The sequence below is a fragment of the Columba livia genome, chromosome 12 (assembly GCF_036013475.1).
Source record: "Columba livia isolate bColLiv1 breed racing homer chromosome 12, bColLiv1.pat.W.v2, whole genome shotgun sequence".
Taxonomy (NCBI): Eukaryota; Metazoa; Chordata; class Aves; order Columbiformes; family Columbidae; genus Columba; species Columba livia.
The window spans coordinates 2,910,503-2,933,658 of NC_088613.1; the positions used below are offsets into that span (position 1 = coordinate 2,910,503).

At 54.6% G+C, this 23,156-nt stretch overlaps 1 protein-coding gene across 8 annotated transcripts in view; it reads right to left on the reverse strand.

The window, feature by feature from the left end:
- FRMPD3 (FERM and PDZ domain containing 3) overlaps window positions 1-23,156 on the reverse strand; it is a 57,929-nt gene that overhangs the window by 11,225 nt on the left and 23,548 nt on the right. Inside the window, exons 2-12 of one of the 8 annotated variants that reach the window (XM_065077430.1) lie at window positions 17,541-17,618; window positions 17,107-17,209; window positions 16,681-16,726; window positions 15,702-15,806; window positions 14,564-14,671; window positions 13,915-14,046; window positions 13,243-13,362; window positions 12,963-13,099; window positions 12,027-12,150; window positions 11,258-11,347; window positions 9,767-9,946 (exon numbers count right to left, since the gene is read on the reverse strand). In XM_065077430.1, the coding sequence (XP_064933502.1) occupies window positions 9,767-9,946; window positions 11,258-11,347; window positions 12,027-12,150; window positions 12,963-13,099; window positions 13,243-13,362; window positions 13,915-14,046; window positions 14,564-14,671; window positions 15,702-15,806; window positions 16,681-16,726; window positions 17,107-17,209; window positions 17,541-17,574 (1,179 nt within the window). In that variant the 5' untranslated portion in view covers window positions 17,575-17,618. The other 7 variants (XM_005511847.3, XM_065077431.1, XM_065077429.1 and 4 more) reach the window with 7 other exon arrangements.

Sequence of the window (23,156 nt, forward strand, 5' to 3'; positions counted from 1 at the left end):
CATTTTTAGCACCCACACAGGAAAAAACAGCCAGGTGCATGTCCTTGCTCCAGGTCACCCAACAAACTCATTCTGCACAAGAAAGCGCCTTGCTGCAGTTCCTGCTCGCCAGTCCTCCAAGGATGGTGAAGGAGGGGGAGCCCTGCAGGGCACGGGCTGTGCGTGGCAGGGCCCCCCCATGCAACTGGCTCCTGCTGCCACAACCCCTGTTTCATTGTAGGCGCCACATTGCCCTCCCATAACTAAGACATCTGCTTCCAGCAAGATGCAGAAGGGGCAAAATCCCATTATGGGTTCCCCCAGCCACCACTCTGAGCCTGTGTCAGCACCACTCAAGGCGAGACCCGTGAGATGGAGAAAAAATTGACAGTGCCTTCAATAAAGTTATTGCATGGCAGCTCTAGCCCTCATCCACTCCTTGCACAAAGCACAAGCACCTCAAGGACCTTTGCACTCAGGTACAGGGTTTATCTGAGGCAACAGAGGGATGTTTAACCACTGCTGTTGCTCAGGCTGCCTGTCTTGCCATGCTCAGGATCTTGCACGCTCACAGTGCTGCAGGACTCAGAAGAACTTGTTTACCATATGCAGGGCAAATGAAGCCTGTTTTAAAAATCACTTTAAGCCTACGCAGCGTGAAAAGCATCACAGCTATTTTGGTTTTCTTGTTTTATAACCACAGGAGGTTCCTGGTACCCACTGGCCAGTTCTGTGCTCTGCTCAACACTTGCTTTTTTAAGCCAGCTCTGGCAAAGGAAGACCCAGCCTTACAGCACATCCCACTCTGGAGCATACAACGCAATAGATCTGGGTGTGAAGCCATCAGCCCTTGGCATCACATGTGGCTCTGCCCAAAACACACCAGCCCCTGGCAGGGGCCGATTCCTCCTGGGGCCAGGGTAAAGAAGTTCCTTCCTTGGATACTGTGCAGGAAAAGAAATAACCTGACAAGCTAACATGCTTTGCTGAGAGGCCCTGCCCCTGCCCGCTTGACAAGGCTCTTTTGGCATCATAGAAAATAAACCAGACAGAGATCAAAGGAAAAGTATCAATGTAGAAAGAAAGGAGAGAAGAGATTCTCCACGTAGCCCAAAGGAGGCAGGAACGTGTCATTTCAGGTGAGGGGTGTGACACCAGCTCCAGTCTTGATATAAGTGATGGAAAGGATGATGAAAAGGTGATGAAAGGAAATCGTGTGTTCCAGTTCTGCCATATGAAGCATCCTTAAAACAAGTGCCTTCTACATAGGGCTAAGCCTTCTTGGGTTTTTCAAGCCATCTGTTGAATAAAGAGACATTTGCACATTTTCCCCCCTCTGCTATGCAGCAGCGAGGGTTTGTGTGCTAGCAACAAGAAAGAGAGAAAACGCCAAGGGGAGGGAGGCAATGGCTGACGAGTGTCCATTAGCAGGAGATTAAATGAAGAGGCCAAGGCAGGCTGAGAATTCCCTTTCAAAAAGAAAATTAGGGGAATAGTTTCCACTGTGTAACCACTTAATTCCTGGGGACACCATGGCTGGGTGACACAGAGTCATGGACTGTCTCTGCCTCCCTGTTAGCGCTTGTCATTCAGCCTGCGGTGCAGTCCCAGTGCCCCCAGCTGGGTACCAGCACTGGCCCTCTTTCTGTCTTTGCTCAGATACCTCTGCTTCAGGATGCTCCCAGAGATGGGACTGTAGGTTCTTGCTGGCAAGAAGCAGCCTCTGGATCAATCCTCCTGAAGGCAGACAGGACTGAGACACAACCACCCCGACTTGTGTTTCTTGCCTACAAATAAAACACATGGAACATGCCAAGATGCCACAAGCTCCCTGCCAGGTCTCCAAGCAAGCCCAGCATCCAGAATGGCTTCCAGCAGCCAGTGTATGGCATTCTGGGGTTAACCATAACACTTTACTCTGAAAAAGAGCATCATGGCTTAGTGAGGAGTCTTAACAATTACTCTCACATTGTGGCAAGCAAATGGTGTGAGAGTTCTTCTCTAATTGTTGAGCATTCAAATATTGTTACTAGGGATTAAATCACTTCAGGGGCAGCTTCGAGGCTTCCACCCTGCTGCCCCATCTCCCTGAACGTGGCCAACAGATCTGAAAGTGATTTGTTGGGTCAAGAGGCAACGAGGCAACACGATGGCAGCAGTCTTGTTTCCTTGGGAAACCAGGCTACAAAGAGGAGGTGTCAGGGATGGCAGCTAAGGGAGATGTTATTTTTAGACATCAGCAGTGCTGGTCACCCTGTTCCACGCAGGCAAAGCAAATGAGATCTCATGGAGGCCACCAGGCACAGGCGAGCTGAGCAAACATTGGAAGCTTTTCATGCAGCGGTTAAGAAAGTCAAATAATGTTGCTAAGGGGTTTAGGCAGTAAATTCAGGGCAGCATTGCAGGGAGCTGCTCTAAGTAACAACACCACAGGACCGTAATCCGTGCTTTGGGCTTCCTTGTGATACCCGTGTCTTGCAGCGAGCAGGACTGACCTCCTTTGCTTTGGGAACCTCCTGCAAGGAGCAGCAAATGCTTGTGCCCATGGTCAGCACTGGCCTAGGCCCCAAGGGGCTGGGGTTCATGCAACATCCCTACCTCTCTCTGCCATTTTTATAACTCACTGCTCAACCTCAGCCAGAGTTGACAAAAAGGCAGCAACCTGAAAGAGTGTGAATCTTCATTTTTCTAAACCCGGCAGTGCGATAGAGCAGAGAGACTTCTGTGAGCAGCTGGAAGGCACGGATGGATGCAGCAGGAGCAAAAACGGTGTCATTCCTCTAAGACCTACTGCCCACCCCATCGGTCCCTCTTTCCCAGCTGTTAATCAGGATGTGGTGTTAATCACCGATGGAAAACAAGTTATTGAGTGACCTTCCAGGTGATCCCCTCACCACAACTCATGCCGACCAGCCCATCCTCTTCCTCCACCGGCTTGTTCTCACTGCAGTAGCTGCAGAGACTCATACCTCGCTGGTTTTACACAGAAACAAACTTACTGGGATAATCCCACTGCTCTAAAAATGCCAAACATCAGATTCCCAGAGGGATGCACAGGTAAAGGTTCATCTCTGACTTGTAATATGCCAACATGAAAAGCAGCAAATTTTAAAGAGAATGCTCATTCTACATCTAATGCATAATAGCAGCCTGAAATTATTGATGTCTTGATCTTTCACTCATACCGGTTTTCTAGATCTTTCTAGTCCTAATGAGAAAAACGACATTTTTTCACTTAAAAGTTTCCTGCTTGGCAATCAATCTCTCTGGAAAGTAAACCAAAATACATTTATACTGAATATAAGAGAAGAGATTTCCATTACCTTATTAAGGATATAGTGCCTTTTCTATTATGCCCTGCCTTTAAATCAAACCTTGATGTCCTTCTGGAGAATATTCTCTTGTTCAGACAAAGGTGAAGGCTTCACAGAAGAAAGTCTGGAAGGAATTTTATGGCCATGGTTATGCTGCAGGATCTTAAGAGTCCTTATATTTAAATTATGATCTGATCTACGCATGCTATAACCCTTAAGCTCATATGCATTTCCTTTTAATCTCCCTCCTTTATCATGTACTTTGAGTCTCACCCTGCTTCCTTTAATGTAGTACAGTAGAAAGGTGGGAAATGAATTTACATAATTTATGTTCCCTAGTTTACTTGAGGTGCACTGCTAAGCTTGTATTTAATAATACAGGCTTCCAGGCCTAACGAGACAGCAGTCAATTTTTCACGTGTACACTGACCTTTCTTTCCCTCCCTTTAAGCATTATTAACTCAGCTCTATCAATACCAGGCTGCTTGTGATTAGGATCATTATTTCCCATTTGTTGATCGATAAACCTCCTGCCTTTGTTAGCAGCGGCCCTTCAGGTTTCTGCAGCGGCACCTCCGTCCTGAGGATCTGAGGAACCATCTCTGATGGCTGCAGACATGGAGGTGTCTCCTCATCTCCACCGCCGTGGTGCTGTTGTGTCCCGGGAAAGGCACAGACAGGTCCAGCCAACACCTTCCCATCACACTGCACCTGCCACCCTGGCTGACATCCATCTCCCCCCTCACAGCTATTCAAATGGCTTGTGCTCTTCCCTGGGGGATTTCTAATAACCAGAGCCTGCTGGTGCTTTTGGCATCCTCCACGTTTCCTACTTGTTGGAGCAAGCTCTTAGGAATCCCAAGGTTGCAGCACCATCAGGCTGTGCTCAGGTCCACAGCACGGGATGCCCAAGTTCTGCTTGCTTTTTTTTTTTTTAAATGAGCAAAACAAATTTGGCTCTGCGTGCTTGGAAACTCATCCTCTCCATATGTTGTCTGTCTCGTGTTTCTGGCTGGCTCCTGTCCTGGGTGCCCGTGGGCAGCGCTATGGGTGACACCAGAGCTAGCACCACATGCTGGTACCTGCTTTGCTTTACATCCCACTACAAAGGCTCTGCAAGGGGGAAACTGTGTCCCAGGTGCTGAGCCAAGGGAAATCTTGATCCCTCCCTCTCTACTGTGAGATGACAGTGTTTCAGAATGGCTTAATGCAAATAAAGATGACTTCAGCTTAGGGAGCTAGAGCCTTCAGGTCCCTCATCACTCCAAAGCCTTGCTCCTTGTGTAGGAGAAATTCAACGGGCTTCAGTCATTGCTTGCATAAGTGGCAGCAATGCCAGCCTCGCAGTTTGATGGGGCTGTCCACCATTTTCAGCTTAAAATTTGGCAAACACACGTAGGGCACCAAGCTCGGCACCCACCGCGTGTCCCTGTCCCGCAGGGCTCGGGAAGCCAGCGAGATGGAGAGGCGGCCGTGGGGCAGGACCTGGCTCCTTCCAGGGCAGAGGAGCAGACTGCACCCCAGCTGTGCACGGCAGCTTTTTATTTCCATGGCAAGCTGGAAGCAGATCGGGGCCCCGGGGACGCTGACATCGATAGCCAGATTCCAGGCACAGCAGCAGCCAGGACCCTTCTGAATTAATTTTTCCTTCTTTGTTTTCCTCTGTCGAGTCTTGATCTCGGCTAAAGTGCCAGCTGGCTGCAGGCCCCGCTGGGAGACATGAAGTCAATTACTCCGATGCCTTTGATTGAATTGTACTTGGTGAGGGGCCAGCTGCCGTGGGCTCCTGCCCTGCAGCCCAGCGTGGGGACGAGGCGCAGCCTGGGACAGATCCTGTTGCATTGCAGACACTTGCCCAGGCTCAGGCGGTCCTGCTGCCCCTCGAGCATTCCTCTTTCATTCCCATTCAGAAGGCTTCGGAAGATTTTTTTGCCAGTGTCAACACTGTTAATAATAAAAAGTCCAGTGGCATGTAGTTGTGTAAATCAGAGAGGTGAAATGCTCCATTTGAAAAGGCATTTTGGTTAAGAAAAAAACCCCTTTCTTTCTGGAGTAGCTGTGGAGCTGCATAGCCAGGGGTGCAACCTGGTGGAGCTGGATGTCAGGAGCTGCTCTGATCTGGGGAGCAGCCTCGGCTGCCGGGCAGGAGATGCTGACACGGCCCTTCCCGGGATGCTGGGAGGTAGAAGAGGACTCTGCAGTCCTGGGCTGGGGAGGAGGGGAGATGCATGCCTGGAAGCCCAAATCTGAGCTGGTGCAAGGGCATTGGCCACACTCAAATGCTGGTCCCAGCACCACTGGGCAGCTGGAGGGTGAAGCCCCCAGGAAATGCAAGGCTGCAGCCCCCAGACCACTGAGACAATCTGCATTTAACGCATAAAGATCACAGGAGACACCATGCACCACCACCCCATCCCCACAAATCTATGAGCTCCAGAATCAATGCTCAAACACCAGGAAGCCTGGAGTGCAGGAGGAAGAGTGGAGAAGCAAAGAAAGGACTTTTCCAGGTGGTAATGACCACACGATCCTGCAAAATGTTTGCACCGGTGCAGCACGGCTGAGGAAGCACCATCCTGCCCCCAGCTCCGTGCTGTGAACTTTCTCAGTATTTCCAAGCAAACCTGCCCCGCTCCCTCCATCGCTGTCAAGGCAAAACCTGCTCCTCTCCTCCCAGCAGCTCCCTCGGACACTGCAGGGAATAAAAATCCTTCTTTGACCCAGAAGCAGTGGCCTGGAGGTTTTTGTTCCTCTGCGCTGAGGTTGCTCATCTCCTCTACAAGGGGTCCTGCCAGCATTCGCCCCCCACTTGCCACGCTCACAGTGGCAAAGAGCTAAAGAAAGCAAAGCAGAGGCACCAGCCCTGGGTCTGTATCAAAAATGCACTGTTTTGCACAGAAACTGAAGCCCAGGATGGAAAAGCTCCAAAACAAACCGACTAAATACCCAGTGAACAATTTATAAGACAAACACTGCTTCAGATCCTCCTGAACTAAATGCAAATTGTTTACAATCTCCTCAAGTCTGCTTGTTACCTGAAAATCTTCCCCAGCTCCTTCCTGGCAGGTACGTCTGGGCTGCGGTTGCAGGCAAACAGCAGATAAGGAGGTTTGGGCGGCACTGGATGGTGTGGTTGGGGTGTGCAGACCTCCCAGCTGATGGCTGCTCCATGACCTGACCCCCTTGTTTTAACCCTTAGGATCAACTACATGACATCAATAAACCTGGCGCTTAGAAATTCAAAATGGCTTTTCTGCACAAATCCCTGAACCGTCACCGAACATCTGACGTTTCCACAGTAACCCAGCGAGCAGCTGTGATGGGCTGGCAACACCTCACCCGTTCAGGGTGGCTCATCCGCATCCCCGCTGTTACCTGGGGAATGCACCGGAGCTGCCCCAGCACCAGCATCCCACACCGGGCATCACGCTGCAACGGCCCTGGGGGACACCCCCATCTGCTCTGCGATCCGCAGGTCTCCGACAGGCTTTGGGGGAGATATGGATTGAACGCAGGTCTCCAGAGCAGTCAGGACACTACTTCAAGCACAACCCTCTAATGGTTTATGACTCAACAGCGGAAGCAGATTTATTTGCAACCCAGGGCTGTAGCCAGCGACACGTTCAGTGCAATAGAATAATTGCAGGGAGCAGATTAGCACTGCGAGGTAATGATCTTTTTGCCTGCTTTTCTTAGTCTGCCTCATCCATCGCTGTCCTGAGAAAGATTAGCATATGCCTCATTTTGGAGCAGACATTCTGGCTTTAAAGCCCAGCCCTTTAGATAACGGTTAAATGAAGACAGATAACAGCAGCCTCTGCACTGGCAGGGTGCTGCTGAGCCTGCTGAGATTCACAAATGGGATGCTTACTCCGCTCCAGGCAGGCAGAGGGGCTTTCGGTGGCTGTAGGCAGCTGCCTGGAACGTCTCAGGGAGATAAAGCTGCTGTGCATGCGTATGTGCTTGCAGAACATTGTATGTGAGCTGCCTTTTCTCCAGCAATGGGGAGGCTGGATAGAGGGAGCGCAGCAGAAAGTCTGCTCCTCCAGCAGAAAAGGGCTGGTGGTGTCAGGGAGCTAATTACTGCTGCAGAGCAGGGCTGTAGGGGAGCTGCACTGCAGGAGCTGTGGAGAAGCCTTGTGGGAATTGCCACCTAATTTATAGCAGCTGGACGTCAGGATCCCCTCAGCCTCCAGCCAATCTGCCACTCCTGTGGCCAGTCTCAGCCACGCACCAGGGGGGACGGCTGCTCTCCCAGTGCCAGGGAGGGGGACGCAGCACCAGAGGGGCCCGTGCACCCCACCGTGAGCTCAATGTGCTGCCGGGGCCGAGTGGGGCTGCGGGGAGCAGACCTGATGCTGCACATCCCCCTGTGTGGTGCTTGCTGCCAGCGAGATGGCCACGGAGCAACGTGGCAGCAAGAACACGCTCTGAGCGCCTGCAGTGAGCGATGAGCAGTCAGTCATGGGGTTCTAACCAGCCTATTATTAATGTATTAATATTGTGATTTATACACACATACCCAAGGGGCGTAGGCACCAAGAGAACCATGCGCTCACGGTGCAGACGACAGCCCTTGGTTATACTGGCACTGTAAGCAGCAAGGAAGAGACCTGGTGGGTCTCTAAGCAGCCAGAGGGGCTGCGCAGGGAGGGCTTCCCCCTGCCCCAGCTGCAGGAGGGGAGGTTTGAGGGTTTTGAAGGGTAGGGACAGGCACAGCAGGATAGCAGAACTTCACCTGGGCAACAACTGACCTCAGTGAGAAGAAAAGGGGATATTACAGATATTACAGGTGACCTAATACCCACTGAATTACAAATGCAAGAAAAGGGCTTCACTGCTGAGGCTGTTGGAGGCAACAGCTGAAGCAGAGGGGATGAGGATGAGTGTGGCTCTGGCAGAGGCTACTGGGGTGTAACTGCAGTTCAGCAGAGCTACAGGACCAGGCACAGAGGCAGCAGGAAAACAGACATGGGGGAATTAATGAGCCTGGTGGGAGGAAATGCTAAAATCCACCAGGAGAGGAGGCAGCAGGAGAATCCTAAGCAAATCCACCATGATTACATCTGCAAAGCTATGGCTGAAATACAGAGCACAAGGAAAGGGCTGCAGAGAGGCTGAGGCTTAGATACCTCACAGGAGACAAAGAAATGTGGAGGCAGCCCGCAAAGCTGCCCAACTTCATCAGCCTCAGGGGAAAGAGGATGAATGCGGGGTCAGCAAAACTAACCTACGGCCAAAGGCTCAGAGGGCTTGTGCAGATACACCCTGTCTTCTGCAGCATTTCTGTGGCCCACAGTGGTCACAGATCCACTGTGCCTCATGACATGAGGCAGCCTGTGCCAAGCACAGCTCCTGTCTAATTTAGCCCAAACTCAATCCTAACTCTGGCCTGTTGAATTCAAGCTGGGAGGAGAGGTTGAGGCTTGGCATTTATCTGTCAGATTTGCGGCCTCTCAGCTCTGTCCTTCCCCATGGGGCAGGGAAGAGCTAGGCATGGGGAGGCAGTGAAACTGAGGATGCCCTGGGGCAGGCACACAGCTATCTGCTGGTGACTCTGACAGAGACATGTCCTAGCTTATTAAAAACCTGAGCAAAGCCCAGTGGAAGATCTCCTTAGGATCTCGTGGCTGCTGGACCAGACATTAAAGAAGTCGCTAAACTTCTTACTGTATTGCTGACAGTCCTTCTGAAGGGTTTGGGACACAAGAGAGACAAGAGACTGCAAGGGGTGAGGTGAGGTGGTGGGGCCAGACCATGGGGATCCACTGCCAGAACTAGCGCTGTACCACGCAACAACTAGCAGGGGATGGCAGGATGGTAAAAGCACAGGGCCCAGAAGGGCATGTACGCCAAGGAGTGGTAACACTGCTCCGTGGGCTGAAGGAGAGGATAACAGAGGCAGCTGGCAAGACACCCAGGGGATGTGTTACTGGAGCCAGTGACACTCATGCCCAGGGATGCCCAGCAATCTCTTCTCTCACTCTGAGCCTGACGCTCCTCGTCCTGTCATTTTGAGTTCATTCCACCATCCTGCATGCCTTGACAAGTTCCACAAGCGCTGCTAATGCACAAAACCCCACCGGTACCTGCATCCATCCCAGGTGTGGCCATGGCCTGCTCCTCTCCAGCCCCGAGCAGAGGCAACGTCCTGCCTCCTGTGTCACCCCCATCTGCCCCAAGGACCCTGCTCCAACTGTTGGGCAGGTGTTTGGGCCACAGCCAGAATGCCACCACACCTGCACCACGCACCCTTGGTGTCAGTCCCTGCCTCCATGGCACAAGGACCCAGACAGGCAGGGGAGACACCACAGAGCAGGTACCCTGTGACCGCAACGTGAAAGGGGCTTTTGAATCCCTGGAAATCTCCAAGCAGATGCTCCAACATGCAAACTTGTGTCCTGAACGCCTTAAAGGCAAGCACTGAACGCTCACCCACAGCTTCCACACCAGCCCCTGTCCTCAGTGCCTACCTTGGCATCCAGGATGCTCGTCTCCACCCGGGCCACCCCCTGGTTCTCCCTGAAGAGCTGGATCTTGCTGACCTTGCTGAACTCTGACAGCACCGTGGTGAGGTTGGTCTTCAGGTCGATGACGTGGCTGATGCCGTGCCGGGGTCCCACCAGAAGCGTGGTGGCCGGCTGCTTCTCATCCTGGTAGCACGAGCACATGGAGAGAGGCAGATGGAGAGGGGTGAACAAAAGCACCCTGGGGCTGTACCTGGCTCTCTCCATGGAGCCAAGTCTCCACCAGGTCCCAGATGAGTTTTGCAGAGCAGCAGGTGAAGCTGGTGCCATGAATCCCCCTCCCTGGGCCTCCCTGCAGAGCTGGGAATGGTGTGCAGGCTGCCAAGTCTATTTAAAAATAAAGCTCTGAACTGACTGTCCACATGAAATATTCAGGCCTGTTAGTGTCAGTACAGAAAAGTAAGAGCATGTTACAAATCTGTCTGATCTGACATTGCCTCTGAGAGGAGGTAGCAGAAGAGGGAGTGAATGCATTTTAGAAAAGAAGACACACTAAAGCCTTGACTGAAAATCGAGATCTTTCTTGCTCTGGTCTGCCCATCACCAGTGCTTCCAGCCAGATTTGGAGGGGAAGAGGAGCTGGGCAGACCAGTGCAGAAGAGAATAAGGGAATACTTTTCACCACTTACACATGGTTCAACTCCTAGGCTGGCTCAAAGTCATTGCTTTGGGGTCAGAGATGGAAAAAAAAAAGGCAGAGCACCCACACCAGAGTGAGTTAGGGAATCCAGGGGAGTGCTGAGACCTTGGGTGGGGGTAAAGGGAAGGGTGGCAGAGACGTGACACTTGCATAAAGACCCCTGGATGGGAGAGTAGAGCAAGAGGGACAGGGAGGTGAGCCAGGGAGTGGGGAGCCTTAGTGGCTTCACTGTTCTCCTGTTTGGCTTGGTGGTTTTTCTCCTGCCATGGAGAAAGTGAGGTAGCTTGGGTGAGGGGTAGAGATGCCTCTTCTGATACAGATGAGGGAGGAGCAGACTGTGGCCGTGGCAGCTTCCCGAGAGCTGCCAAGCAGTGGTTGAGCTGGACCACTGCTGATGGAGATGGTAAGGCCAGCCGGTCTATTCCGTGTGGGCAAACAGGGAAAGCGGTGGCTTTTGCCAGTGGTGACTTTCCTCTGAGAAGGATGGCAGGATGCTGCCAGGGCAGGACTCAGCTATAAGCATGTGTCTGAAACTACTCCTACTTCATTGAACAAGTCACCTCCTTGCCCAAAAGACTGGCAAGAACCGAGTCAACCCTGGCCCCGCAGAGCAGATCTGACCCACTGTCAGCAGAGGCTCTAAAGGCTTTTTTGGGTGGGCTTGGAGCCCAGCAGGGCAGAACAAGAGACTGAGGGAAGTAATTTCTGTGGGAGCCATATCTCCCTTGGCTCTCCTGCTCCAGCACACACTCAGGACCACCACCAAGCACCTCCCAGCCCACCCTGAATTACTGTACCAGTCCCACTGTGTTGAAGAGGACCCCAGCAAAGGTGGGCAGCTCGTTCAGGATCCTCAGGTATTGCAGCTTTGCCTGGGCCGTGGAGACCTGACAAAATACATCAGATGGGTGATCACCACCAGCACAACGGGGGATAAACACCGGAGGCTGGCACAAACTCGGGAGCTCCCAAGAAGGGGTATGCAGTGTGCTGGCGAGCAGCTTGGAGCATGGGCTGTGCTGGCAGTGAGCGCGGGGGCTTGACATGGAATGGAGGGGGTCTCTGCTCCTCTGCTGTCCTGGGCAGATGCTGGGAGGTGACTCAAAGCAGATGTACAGATAGAGAAACCCATCTACTTGATGTATAACCCCATCAGAGGATGCATAATTCCCCCCAGAGATGTTTAACCCTCTGGGGGTTATATAAACCTCCCCCTGGCCTTGGAGAGCTCTGATTGCTCAGCAGCCTCCTCCAGAGCTTTCCAAACCCAGAAGCAGAGATAATGCTAAACACAGGCTTAACCGATGTGTGCCGCTTCAGCCAAGCCGGCTGATCTCACCCCACTGATCATCACTGCAGTCCCCAAAATCCAGATCAGCTCTCAGAAGTGGATTCAGGAGAGAGAGCAGCTGCCTGGCTGTCACTCCGGGATTTGTCTCCCATTCAAGGGGACTTAAGCATCAGTAACAGGATTCCCTGAGCAGCTGGGGACAACAGGGTGGCCGGGGTGGGGAGCATGCTGCCACCCCACCAGCCTTGAGCTGTGGCTGTGCAGATTGGGCTCACCTTGGTGCCGCCGGGCTGGTTCTGGTGGGCTTTGAGCTGCAGTGAGAGGGATTTCCGAAGGCTCTTCTCTTTGACGAGCTGCAGGAGCGACGGGGGCAGGAAGGGCTCCAGGCCCCATTCCTTCCTATGGGGAGGGGGGAAGCCTGTCTGAGCCCCAGGCCAGAGACCCCGCCGATGGGAGCAGAGGACCAGAAACCAGGGATGCTGCCCGGGAGCGTCCTCTTGCCATCAGAGGGAGCCAGAGCCGCACCAGCACCACCTTGGTGGCACAGCCAGAGCAGCGGCAGCCCCCAGCCTGGGTCCCCAAGGGGATGGGACCCCCGGTTGGTGTCACAGCCACCAGCACTGGGCTGAGGAACGCGGTAGTGCCTGGCGCTGCAGCTGAGCCCAGCTGCCGCTTGCCTTTGTGTAAGGTTAAAGGATGCTGGGCAAATCCCCAAACTTCTTTCGGGGTCCTCCTGGGGTGCCATCTTCCCCTTCTCGCAAGGCCAGCCTGCACAGATGGACTCCATATGGATTTAAGAGCCACAGAAGGGCTGACCCAGAGCCGCGCGGCTTGGGGACAGGCTGAGATTACACAGCCACAGTGCCGCCTTCTCTCCTTGGATGCCAGGAGGAATATCAGCCTGGGTTCCCATGGAAATGATCCTGGGCTTGCAGCAAATATCCTCGCCAGCCCTGGCAAGGCTCCTGCAAGTGTCTGGATGTTGCGTGCAGGGGTCTTGCACAGCCCTGTAGCAGGACCAGGGGCTGCGTGTCACTGCTGCCAAACCCATGAGCCACCAGACAGCTCCAAGGGAGGTCCCAGGGCATCTCATGCTCAGCATCCCGAAACGCGACTGGGAGCAGCCCAGTTATGCAGAGGCTGCGAGCAGGAGCACAGGGAGGGAACACAGAGGAGGACAGCGCAGCAGCATGGGGAGAGGGATGACTCACTCCACGTTCTTGAGGGAGACCTTCTGGCTGGGGCGGGTGGCTGAGACAGTGATGTAGATGTGGAGGGCGGCCAGTCCCAGCAGCATCTCTGGCTTGGGGTCCGTGCCAAAGCGCTCTCTGATCACATCGTTGCGGCTCTGCAGGAGGGAGGAGAGGTGTCCTCAGGCAGCCATGGGGACAGGGCCCCCGCCAAGGTGTGCGTCCACAGGGCCCAGCATGGGGGGCCCATTGTGGGCCATGAACACCATCAGCTCCCAGTTCCTAGGGGTGAGCCCCCTACCTGGATGTACAGGTACTCGAACGCTGCGGGATCCCGGCGCAGCAGCTCCACTGGGTCCTTGGGGAAGAAGCTCACACGAAAGAGGCATCTCATGCCATGGTAGTGTGTCCTCTGCACAACCTGTGACAGGACGAGAGAGGAGCAGTGAGCCCAGGAGCTGTGTATGATTGCCTGCAGGGCAGGAGACCCCCTCTTTTCTCCCCTGGGCTGGGATTTGATTTCTCTCCTCCATGCACCACCCGATCCTTTCATCCTGGGAACAGGCCCGCCTTCTTCAGTGTGACAGCTTTGCCTGGTGCTGCAGGGGTTTATGCCACCAAGGCTAATGCTTCCTCTACGATCCCTGTTTTGTCCCTGTTGCCACACAGTGCCAGCTCCCTGGCTCTCCAGGACAGGCCAAGGATGTTCGGGAATGCTGCCTGCAGCTGCCCAGGCTGGAGCACAGAGCATCTTCACAGTGCTGTCAGGGAGGGATGGGTACAACCCTGCTCGTCTCCCTCTTTGGCCACCCTTTGCACCCCTGAGCCTGGAGACCATGCCAGAAGCAAGGAGAGGCCACGCCACACCACGGCACAGCCCCAGCCAAGCCCCACACTGGTGGCAGAAGAGCATCCCTGTGCCCCAGCCACTGGCGGTGACCGTCCCAGTGCCCTCCCGCACCCAGCAGCTTACGTGGGCCAGCGGCTGCTTGTCCTGGAGCAGCAGGAACCGGTGGCTCTGCTCTGGGCTGGAATACTCCAGGACGAGGGCAAAGTGCTCGATGTGCCTCAGGGACAGGCGGTCCTGCAACGTCACCATCACGTCCTGCAAATGCCACGGACAGGCTTGGGTGAGAGGCACCGGCTCCCTCCCAGGGTGGGAGCTGGCACCCCCTGAGACCCTGCTCCTCTGGCACCAGCACAGGATGAGGCCTCACAGCACTGAGAGGGGCCATGGGTTGGTACCCAGCCATTGCTGGGTGAAGTGACCTCCCAGCAGGAGGTGACCGGCAGCCAGACCCCTAACACCTGGGGTAACAGTGCGGTGTTCAGAGGGGGCTGCAGGGAGCTGGCTCCTGGCAGGGGCATCCATTCTGCCTGGAGGGCAGGCTCGCAGCAAGGAGAAAAGTTCGGAGCGGGAGAAAGACGGCAAAACCCCACCCCTCCAGCTGCAAAGCGTGTTGCCGGGGAGGCGAAGGGGATATCCATCATGCCGTGGCAGTTCGCAGCCAGCCAGCGCTGCTGCGGCATTTGTGCAAGGAAGCAGGAGACAAGAAAAAATGGAGCGGGTAGATGGTAAGCGAGAAGTGTCACGGTGCCGTGGGGGTTGGGGAGGGGCCCACCTTCACAGTGGTTCGGCCGTCGAACGTGAAGGATTTGATCTGCCCGTTCTCCAGGAAAACCTTCAACACATTGGGAATGAGGAGGAGAGCTTCTTTCTTCAACATGTCCTGGCACATGGGGCCAGCAACAGGGGAAGAGAGGAGGATGAGGGGCACAGAGAGACGGAGGGAGGGTGGAGAGAGAGAATGAGTGTCAGTGATGGAGCAGTTACGGTATCCTCCACTTCACAGGGCTTACGCGCTAAGAGGAATATCTCCCCTGAAAATTCAGTGTTTCTGCTGAGCCATCGAGAAGCGCAGAGATGGAGCGGTTCAGAGTTCCCGGCAGATTCACCTCCCCAGCTCCCAGCAGCTGGAACGGAACATCCCACTCCATCCAGCACGTCCCAGAGCCATACCCGTGCCTGGCAGCCTGTCCCGCTCCCCAGCGGGTGTTCCAGAGGGGACGTGATGGCCGGGGTGGCTCAGAGCTGATGCCCCTTTCCTAACCCGTAACCCAAGCTCACCTCAACCTTCACATGCCCCATGCAAGAAGTTGGGTGAAGGCTGATTTTATTTAGCAAGAAGCGTTTCAATCAGATAATTACTTAATTGATTTTGCTTAAAAATAGAATTTGCTAAAAGCACTTTATAGGCCTTATTTTACTTTTTTTTTTTTTGAACGCTGTTTAATAAAACCTTTCTGGAATTAAGAGATAATAGTACTGGGCTGGAAAGTTACTGCGGCAAAACAGCTTCCACTGCCACGCAACAGTGCTCTGGTCACCCTGCCCCATGCACAGGTGCTCCTGCGAAGTCTTTGGCACCGGTTTGGAACCCACAGCCCTTCCTTAGGGCAGGCACTGGCACTGCCTGGGTGTCAACCTTGAGCACCCATGGGACTCGGGTAGGATCAGTCTCCAAGGACAGTTTCTGGGGCCCCATCCAGACAGAGGGACGTGGGAGGACCATGGCATGTCCCCCCAGCACTGACCCAAGGGCATCTGCCTTATGGGGCTCCCTGGGCCAGGGGGCTGCTCCCCACTGTGGACCCCAAATCAGGGCAGAGGAGCCCTTCAGCCCCCGGCCACCTCCCACCCCATGGCCCTGGGGATGCCTGAAGGGGGTGAATCACAGAGGAAGGCAGGGCAGGACTTACTGGGTCCGTCTCGCCGACTGTCACCTGCTCTGAAAATCGGACCTTAACTGGGTTGGACCTGAGCTTCGCCTTCTTGGCTGCGCTGATGAAAGCAGATTTGGGAGACTGGAAAGAGAGCACTGGGTAAATCACCTGCCTGACCCCGGAGCCACGGTTTGGGGAAAGCCAGACACAGGGCCCAGAGAAAGCTTCTCCAAAGCCAGCAGGATGATGGGGAGCGGGCAGCAAACCATGAAATGTGGTGGTGGAAAGTGAGTCCACTTTGTTGTGGTTATACAGTGTTGAAGGCAGGGCCAGAACGATGAGCAGCAGCTCCTGAAGTCACAGCAACACCCTAAGTGTGATAGAGCAGTACTACGTGGTAGCATCTCCTTCCCAGAGAGGAGGGGAGCACAGGGGAGCTCTCACACTTATCTCCTTCACCAACATCAAAAGGTTCAGTAAAGGAGAAATGATGCTGTGTCTGGCATTGACAGTTCAGTCTGCTCCAGTGCCACAGGTGCCAAGACTTAGTGCACCATCACCAAGCCCCAGTGCACCGTCACCCCCCGGTGCCAGCGCCACCCGCAGCCGTGCTACTTGGGGCCCGCAGCCTGGCACTCCATCCACCCACGGACTCCCTAGACAAGTGTCCCAGGACAGCAATGGCACGTCCCTCTCCACCACCTCTGGCGTGATGGGGCCTTTAATCAGACGCACCCTCAGCAAACTGCGGGGTTTGGGGATATTTTTCTTCCCTCCCTCCTGTGAAGAGGTCGTGACAAGGACATGGAGATGGCTGTGTGCCCACACTGACCCTGCAGGGCTGTGGCAGCTCTCAGACTCAACAGCTTGGAAGAGCTTTGGGGTGGTGGGACACCAGTATAACACCTCAGTTGAGCTGCCTGAGTGGTCCCCCAAGGCCACACCTCAGTCTCCCAAAGTGCTCTTAACCCCATCCTGGCTCCTGCAGGGGTGTTCCTGGCCCCGCTGGTCTCACCTGGTGGGTGTGTAGGACCGTGAGGATGATGAAGTCCTTGGCCTTCCTGTGACAGAAAGGAGAAATTCAGGTGGACAGGACTGCATGGTGATGCACCTCAACACGTGCGTCTGGCTATTGAGAGAGCACACCCCACCCTCCCCAGCCTGATGGTGGCTGGGACCTTGGTGGCCCCCTTGGGGTGGCTGGTAATATAGCTGTGGGTGCTCTCCCAGTGCTGCCCAACCCTTGGCCAGCCAGGAATGGGTATGGCACTTGCTCCAAGGCACTCCTGCACAGGTTGAGGCTTCACCATGCCACCAGTGACCACTGGTGACAGTGGAGCCTGGGGGATATTCATCAACACTGAAAGGTTATCATTGGGACATAGGGGGGCCTGGTATGACCCCCCCCACAGAGGTGATGAGAGATGAGTGTTGTCCTCACCTGATGAGCTCGATGAATCTCTCTCTGGGGGCTTCACTCACATCCTCATCATTGATGGCCAAGATCTGGTCTCCTGGCAGGAGTTTATCCTCAGAGGGGCCACCTGCCGGGACAGAGGGTCAGGGCCAGCCCAGGCACCTCAGGTCTGTGGAATGGAGGGGAAGCAGGAGGGTCCCGAGCACCCCCAAAGTGCTTGCCTGTGTATGTGGCTGTGGAGGGCACCCTGCAGACCCACCGGAGGGGACAGGAGAGGACAGGAGCCCAGGGATGGGTCCCACCAGGGGAAGGTGCCGCTGTGCTTCCTGGCACCCTGCGGTCGTGTCCAGGGACCCCCCACCACCCGCCCTACCTGCTGCCACCGAGCGCACCACCACTGGCCTCTCACTGCCGGCCACGAAGCCGAATCCGTAGCAGGGGTGGCGCTGGACCGTCACCTGTCGGAGCGTGTCCGAAGGCAGCTGCCCACATTCCATATCATCGCCACTGCGCTCCTCCGGCATCACATGGCTGCGCTGCGGAGCGGAGGGGCAGGCTGTGATGCACCCACCACGGCAGCCCTCCCCGCTCGCCCCAAGCCCTGTGTCACCTCATGCCTTCCGCAGGGATTTTAGTTGTGCTTATAAATATCTCAAGAGTGGGTGTCAAGAGGATGGACCAGACTCTTTTCAGTGGTGCCCAATGATAGGATGAGGGGCAATGGGCACAGATTGAAACACAGGAGGTTCCATCTGAATATGAGAAATGTCTTTACTTTGAGGCTGCCAGAGCACTGGAACAGGCTGCCCAGAGAGGTGGTGGAGTCTCCTTCTCTGGAGATACCCAAAACCCGCCTGGACACCTTCCTGTGTGATCTGCTCTGGGTGAACCTGTAGGTGGGTTGGACCGGATGATCTTTAGAAGTCCCTTCCAACCCCAACTATTCTGTAATTCTGTGACCTGGAGGGCAGCCCCACTCCACCTGCATCGCTGCTGAGACATCCACAGCCCCAAACCACCCTCCCTTGCAGAGTGGTGCTGCTCAGTGCCCGTCCTTGCCAGAGCCCCAGAAGCTCAGGCAGGGGGACATTCATGGAGATACCCCATAGGTAAATCATGCCATTCTCTCCCAGCATCTCACTGTCCCAGCACCTCAGTTAGATGGGAGACCTGGGCGAGATAAAGTCCAGGTGGTGTGTCTCTGGCCATTACCCAAGGGATGCCACTGCCACGAGGTTCAGAGGAGATGGCAGCCCTGGCATGGCTGGAGAGCCATCTCTCTGCAGAGGTTCAAGAGGAAACTCAAGGGCTGGCTTTTTCATGCCATGTAACACATTGCACAATACCAGAGATAAGTGGAAACAAGTTCAGCCGGTCTAAAACCCGGGATTAAGGCAGGCTCGGCCGTGGCTGCTGGCACTACAGCTGAGTCTCCACCGCCGGCCATGGGACTCTTCAAAGCAGTGACAGCCAGAAGCGGGAAGTCCCGTCCCAGGGCAAGGTCATGTCAAACCTGCCCTGGGCACCCCAAGGCGACACAAGCCATGGCTGTGTGCTGTTCGGCAGGGCTGCCAGCTGGGGAGCAGACCCAGCACCATTGGGATGGCGTCAGAGTGCAGCATGGACAGATGGCAATGTGCACGGCCACAACCAGAAAAAAACCCAAAGAAATGAACATGCTGTTGTTTCTGTGCTGCTCATTGCCTGTTCCTGTCCAGACTATTTAGCCTGCTTAAAAAAGATCCTTCCCAACCTTTTGGCAACACATCAATTGCCCCATCTCTTATCAGTTAAGGATTTGACGCATCATCCACCTAATGCGCTCTGTCTGCATTTCTGACACCCCCTGCTCGCTGCCTGCGCCGCACGTTGGCACCGCTGCAGAGGGAAGAGGGACAGCACACGGGGCTGAAAGAGGATGGGAGCTTCTTGCAGCTCCTCACCAGCACATGTGCAGCTTCGGGCTTGAGCACACTGCTGCCAAGAAAGCCAGCCCTGATCCCAGGTGACCTGACATCCTCCAAGGGCGCAGGGTCTGGCCCTGTCCTCGCTGCCTTGTCTCCTACAGGAATCAGGAGGGCTCTGAGCACTGGATGCCTCCATCCAGCATCAGGGACACAGGGCTGGCTGTGGGTGATCTGTGCTCTGTTAGGATGGGATGCCACCACTGCCACGTCCACCCTGCCCCATCCCCGTGGCCACCCACGGCTTTCCCCTCTCTCATTCAGCAGCACATGGCTGGAGAAGCAAAACAACAAGACCCGGGGAAGGGAACTGCTGAGAAGCAGAAGGGTGAAGGCATCCCCTGGGGGACAGGGGGGTCCCACACATGTCAGCGGTCCTGGTGGGGTGCAGCACCCATGGGGTGCAGGGCTGGCTCCATCGCCAGGAGAGCGCAGCTGCAGGGAAGCGCAGGCGAGACCGTCTCCCCTGCGACTGGCTACATGCCGCCTCATTAGCTGCTCTGCTACTCCCATGAGCATTTAAAAGAACAACAGCAATAACAAAAAAAATCACACGATTCAACCCAATTTTCTCAAATGAACATTATCCACAGCCATTGCCTGTGGCTGAAAAGGGGACTGAATGTAGCGCTGTGTCTCTACACGCCTGGTGTGCCTGGGGAGAACACCTACTGTTTGCAGAGATGGAGCTGGCTGCCAAGAGACAGCAGAGCCACTGAGCTGCTGGCTTCCCAGGGGAGACCTTCCCCACTTTTTGCCCGCCCTCCTTGCTGCCCACAGCAAGTCCAGTCCCTCTATCCAACAAGCCCCTGCAGCACATGAACGTGAGGATGAACTGCATGGCCCAAAGCCCTGGGATGCTTCAGAGATGTGATTGAGCTCAGCACAATTGCTCCAGGGAAACTGAGGCAGGGGTTTGCTCACCAAGTCACAGCCAAATGGATGACAAGTCCTGGACTACAGTTGTGCAGTTAATGCTGTTGTGACCCCCAGATCTGTCCTTTTGTATGCAATCTGGGAGTGGGTCTCACCCCTGCACCTCTCCGTGAGTCTATGGCCAAGCCACAACCCTCTGATAACCACCCAGGAACAGCAGCCTCTCTTGCTGCTGAATTACCATCAGAAAAGCATAGTACAGAAATCTTTGCAGCTTAAACAGACAAAAGAAAAAGAAAGCACACCTCATTTCAGCCACAAGTAGACCACCATCCAGTGTTAAAGGGAAGAGGGGAATAAAGAGGTGGATACTGACAATAGAACTCCTTTACCAGGTTCTTAAGGTTCTCATCTCCTGATAAGACTTGGATGCTCGAGAAGCATTCCCAGGAAATTAAATAAAAGAGAACCAGTGTCCTCATAAGTGGGACTTATCCATTCCCAGGGAAGCAGTAATGTGCTCAGCAGCAGGTATGACATGACTTGCCCAGGACTGCAGCTCTGAACATCCTACTCGTGGCAGATCTCCCACACTGGGCTTGAGGCACCACATGTGCTCACCCTGGACCAGAACAAGAGGTCGGAGAAAACCAGCAGTGGGTAATGTTTTCCCTAACACTGGTAATTACAGCTTGGCTGTACCCCAGGAGCCATCGCTCCCCTGAAGCCTGGATTTTGTGTTTCTTCTTCTAATTCCTGGGCAGAGAAGTGTGCTGGGCTGCAAATCTCTCAGCCTTGCTCTGGCAGCAGGGAAGTGAGGCTATAAAACAACACCTGGAGCCCAGCAGCTCTGCCCCATCAGCAGCAGCCAAACCCAGCCCCATCCCAGCTCAGCACCCACGCCATCCCACCGCAGCAACCAGAGGGCTGTTCATGCCTGTGTCCCCACTCTGCCTGTGTCCCTGTGTGCTGCCACCCCCAGCCTGTGAGCAGCAGGAGCCCACCATGGACGAGCTCCTGTGTGGGAGGATGCTTGCTCCTCACCCGGCTCTTTACGGTGTCTTGACCAACACAATATGAAGATATTCCTTCTCCTGGGGCTTGGGCACTTATCTGCTGTGCTCAGAGCTCCGACACCAATCCGGTCATGCTCTGCCACCCAAGATAAGAGAGACATCAGCTCTGCCTGGTCACTCCCTGCCATGATATGCCACCAAGGAATGTGCTTTTGGCTTCCTGAGCACCTTCAGGCCCCTGTGCTACAGAGCAGAGCTGAATCCAGAGCCCTCATTCCCCCACAGACAGATAAAGGCAGAGCAAGAGTTACTCCTCAAACTGACATGTACAGTTTTAATTTCCTATCACAATAAATCTCTACTCCCTCTGAGAACTGGTTTTCTCCCTTTGCTTTTAGTGCTGACTGACCACCTCTGCTAGTGCAAAAAGCCACCAGAACAAACCAGTACTACCCACCTGAGAGTAGCAATGGTCTCCACCTACCCAGGACATTCACACCATTACCAACCACCTTTAAACAGGATGGCACCAGGTGGAAACACTTTCTGCAGCTAAAGGTTTACAGCTGAGCCCCAGGACTCGGAATGGTTATGGAAAGGTCTTGAGCCTTTTGCAGGGGTGCACTTTGCACAGATGGTGCTGCAGTGATGGGTGCCAGCTCTTCTCCCCATTCTCCTGCTGCCATGAACATCCCGAGAACAAACAGAGCCTGTGGATTCCTGTCCCTCCTGCTGCAAAACCGAGCCCAGCTCCTCCATCTGCCAGGCTGCAGTTGGTTAACGGCTTGTGAGGCGTGTGGGATCCTGAGCACGTGTGGCAGCGGCAGGAAATGCTGGGGAATGGGCCAAGAAGTGTTTTTATGGGGAGCATATGGCAGCTCCAGCCTCACGCACCGGTCTCCATCTCAGACAGAGCCTGCAGGGCTGCCAGGGCACGAGGGGACCAATGGTGGGGACAAGAGCAGAGCAGGTAGGGCTGGCCAGCACGGGACCCACTGCAAACATGCATCTCTGCTCCATCAGCCCTGTACATGCGCACCCAGCAAGCATCTGGTCACCTTGGAAGGTGCCGTTTGGACCACATTAACACGTTGGTGATTCCCGGCAAAGACAAACAGATGCTGTGCTTCCAGACCACTGCAAAGCTGCTCAGAAGCACAGAGCACACGGAGATGGTGTTTGATGGCCCGGCAATGGCTTTGGCAGCAGTTAACGGCTGGCTGAGTGAGGAGGGCTGGACTGAGGGGTGCCAGCCTGGCTGAGACCAGCATTAAAGGCAGCAGAATGACCCAGGCCTTCACAGCTGAAGTCCTTCATGGACTCAGCCTGGAGAACTGCAGCCTGTGTACAGCTCTGCCATATGGCTCAGGACTTCACCCCCTGTGCTCCAGCTCAGATTTACTGTCAATATTAGGAAGCAATTTAAAATCAGTAGAGCTCTTCAAGAGGGTCAGCAAGGGTTATCTTTACCATTGGCGCTGGGTCTGTCCTGAGCTGGCGGGTACATCAGGTACGCTGCCGGTACAGAGGTCGGGTGCCAGATGGCAACTGTTTGAGGGCAAAAATACTCTGGGCTTTCAGTGCAGGAACAAACAGATGGCGAGCAGCGTCCCCCAGCACAGCCAGAGCTGAGGTGCTGGAGACGCCAGCGAGCGGCTAAAGGCAGCTGTAAATAATGAAGCAGCAGCCGCAGCCTGGCTCCGGGCAGCAGCCACGGCTCTCTGCTGCTCGGCCCGAAGCCTTTTAAATGGTTCTGGCATCTCAGCTAGAGATAAACAGGCAGAGGGGCAGGGAGGGATATGGGCCAGGTGGAAATCCCAGGACCTGTGATACCCCAGGGGTTGGCAGAGAGAGATGTAGAGGGGCTCAGCCCCACACTGGGGGTGGCACCAGCCCAACCTGGCGCTCAGAGCTGCATCTTGGAGGGTGAGAGGGTCCATTCCCTTAGTATTACTGCTTATTAACAGAAAATACAGTGTAAGCATAGCTAACAATCATCCTTCACCCCAACCTTCAGACACACTCAGGTCAACAGATGAAACAGCCTCTGTGCAGAGAGATACTTGTCCTGAAACAAGTCCTGTGAGACACAGCCAGAAGCATCACCAAGAATCTGAAGCACAGCCTGGATTGCACCTCCCACATGCAAACACAAACATTGTCTTCCCCATCTAAGACTTGGACTCTCCAGCCTGGAAAGGAGAAGAGGAAGAGGGAC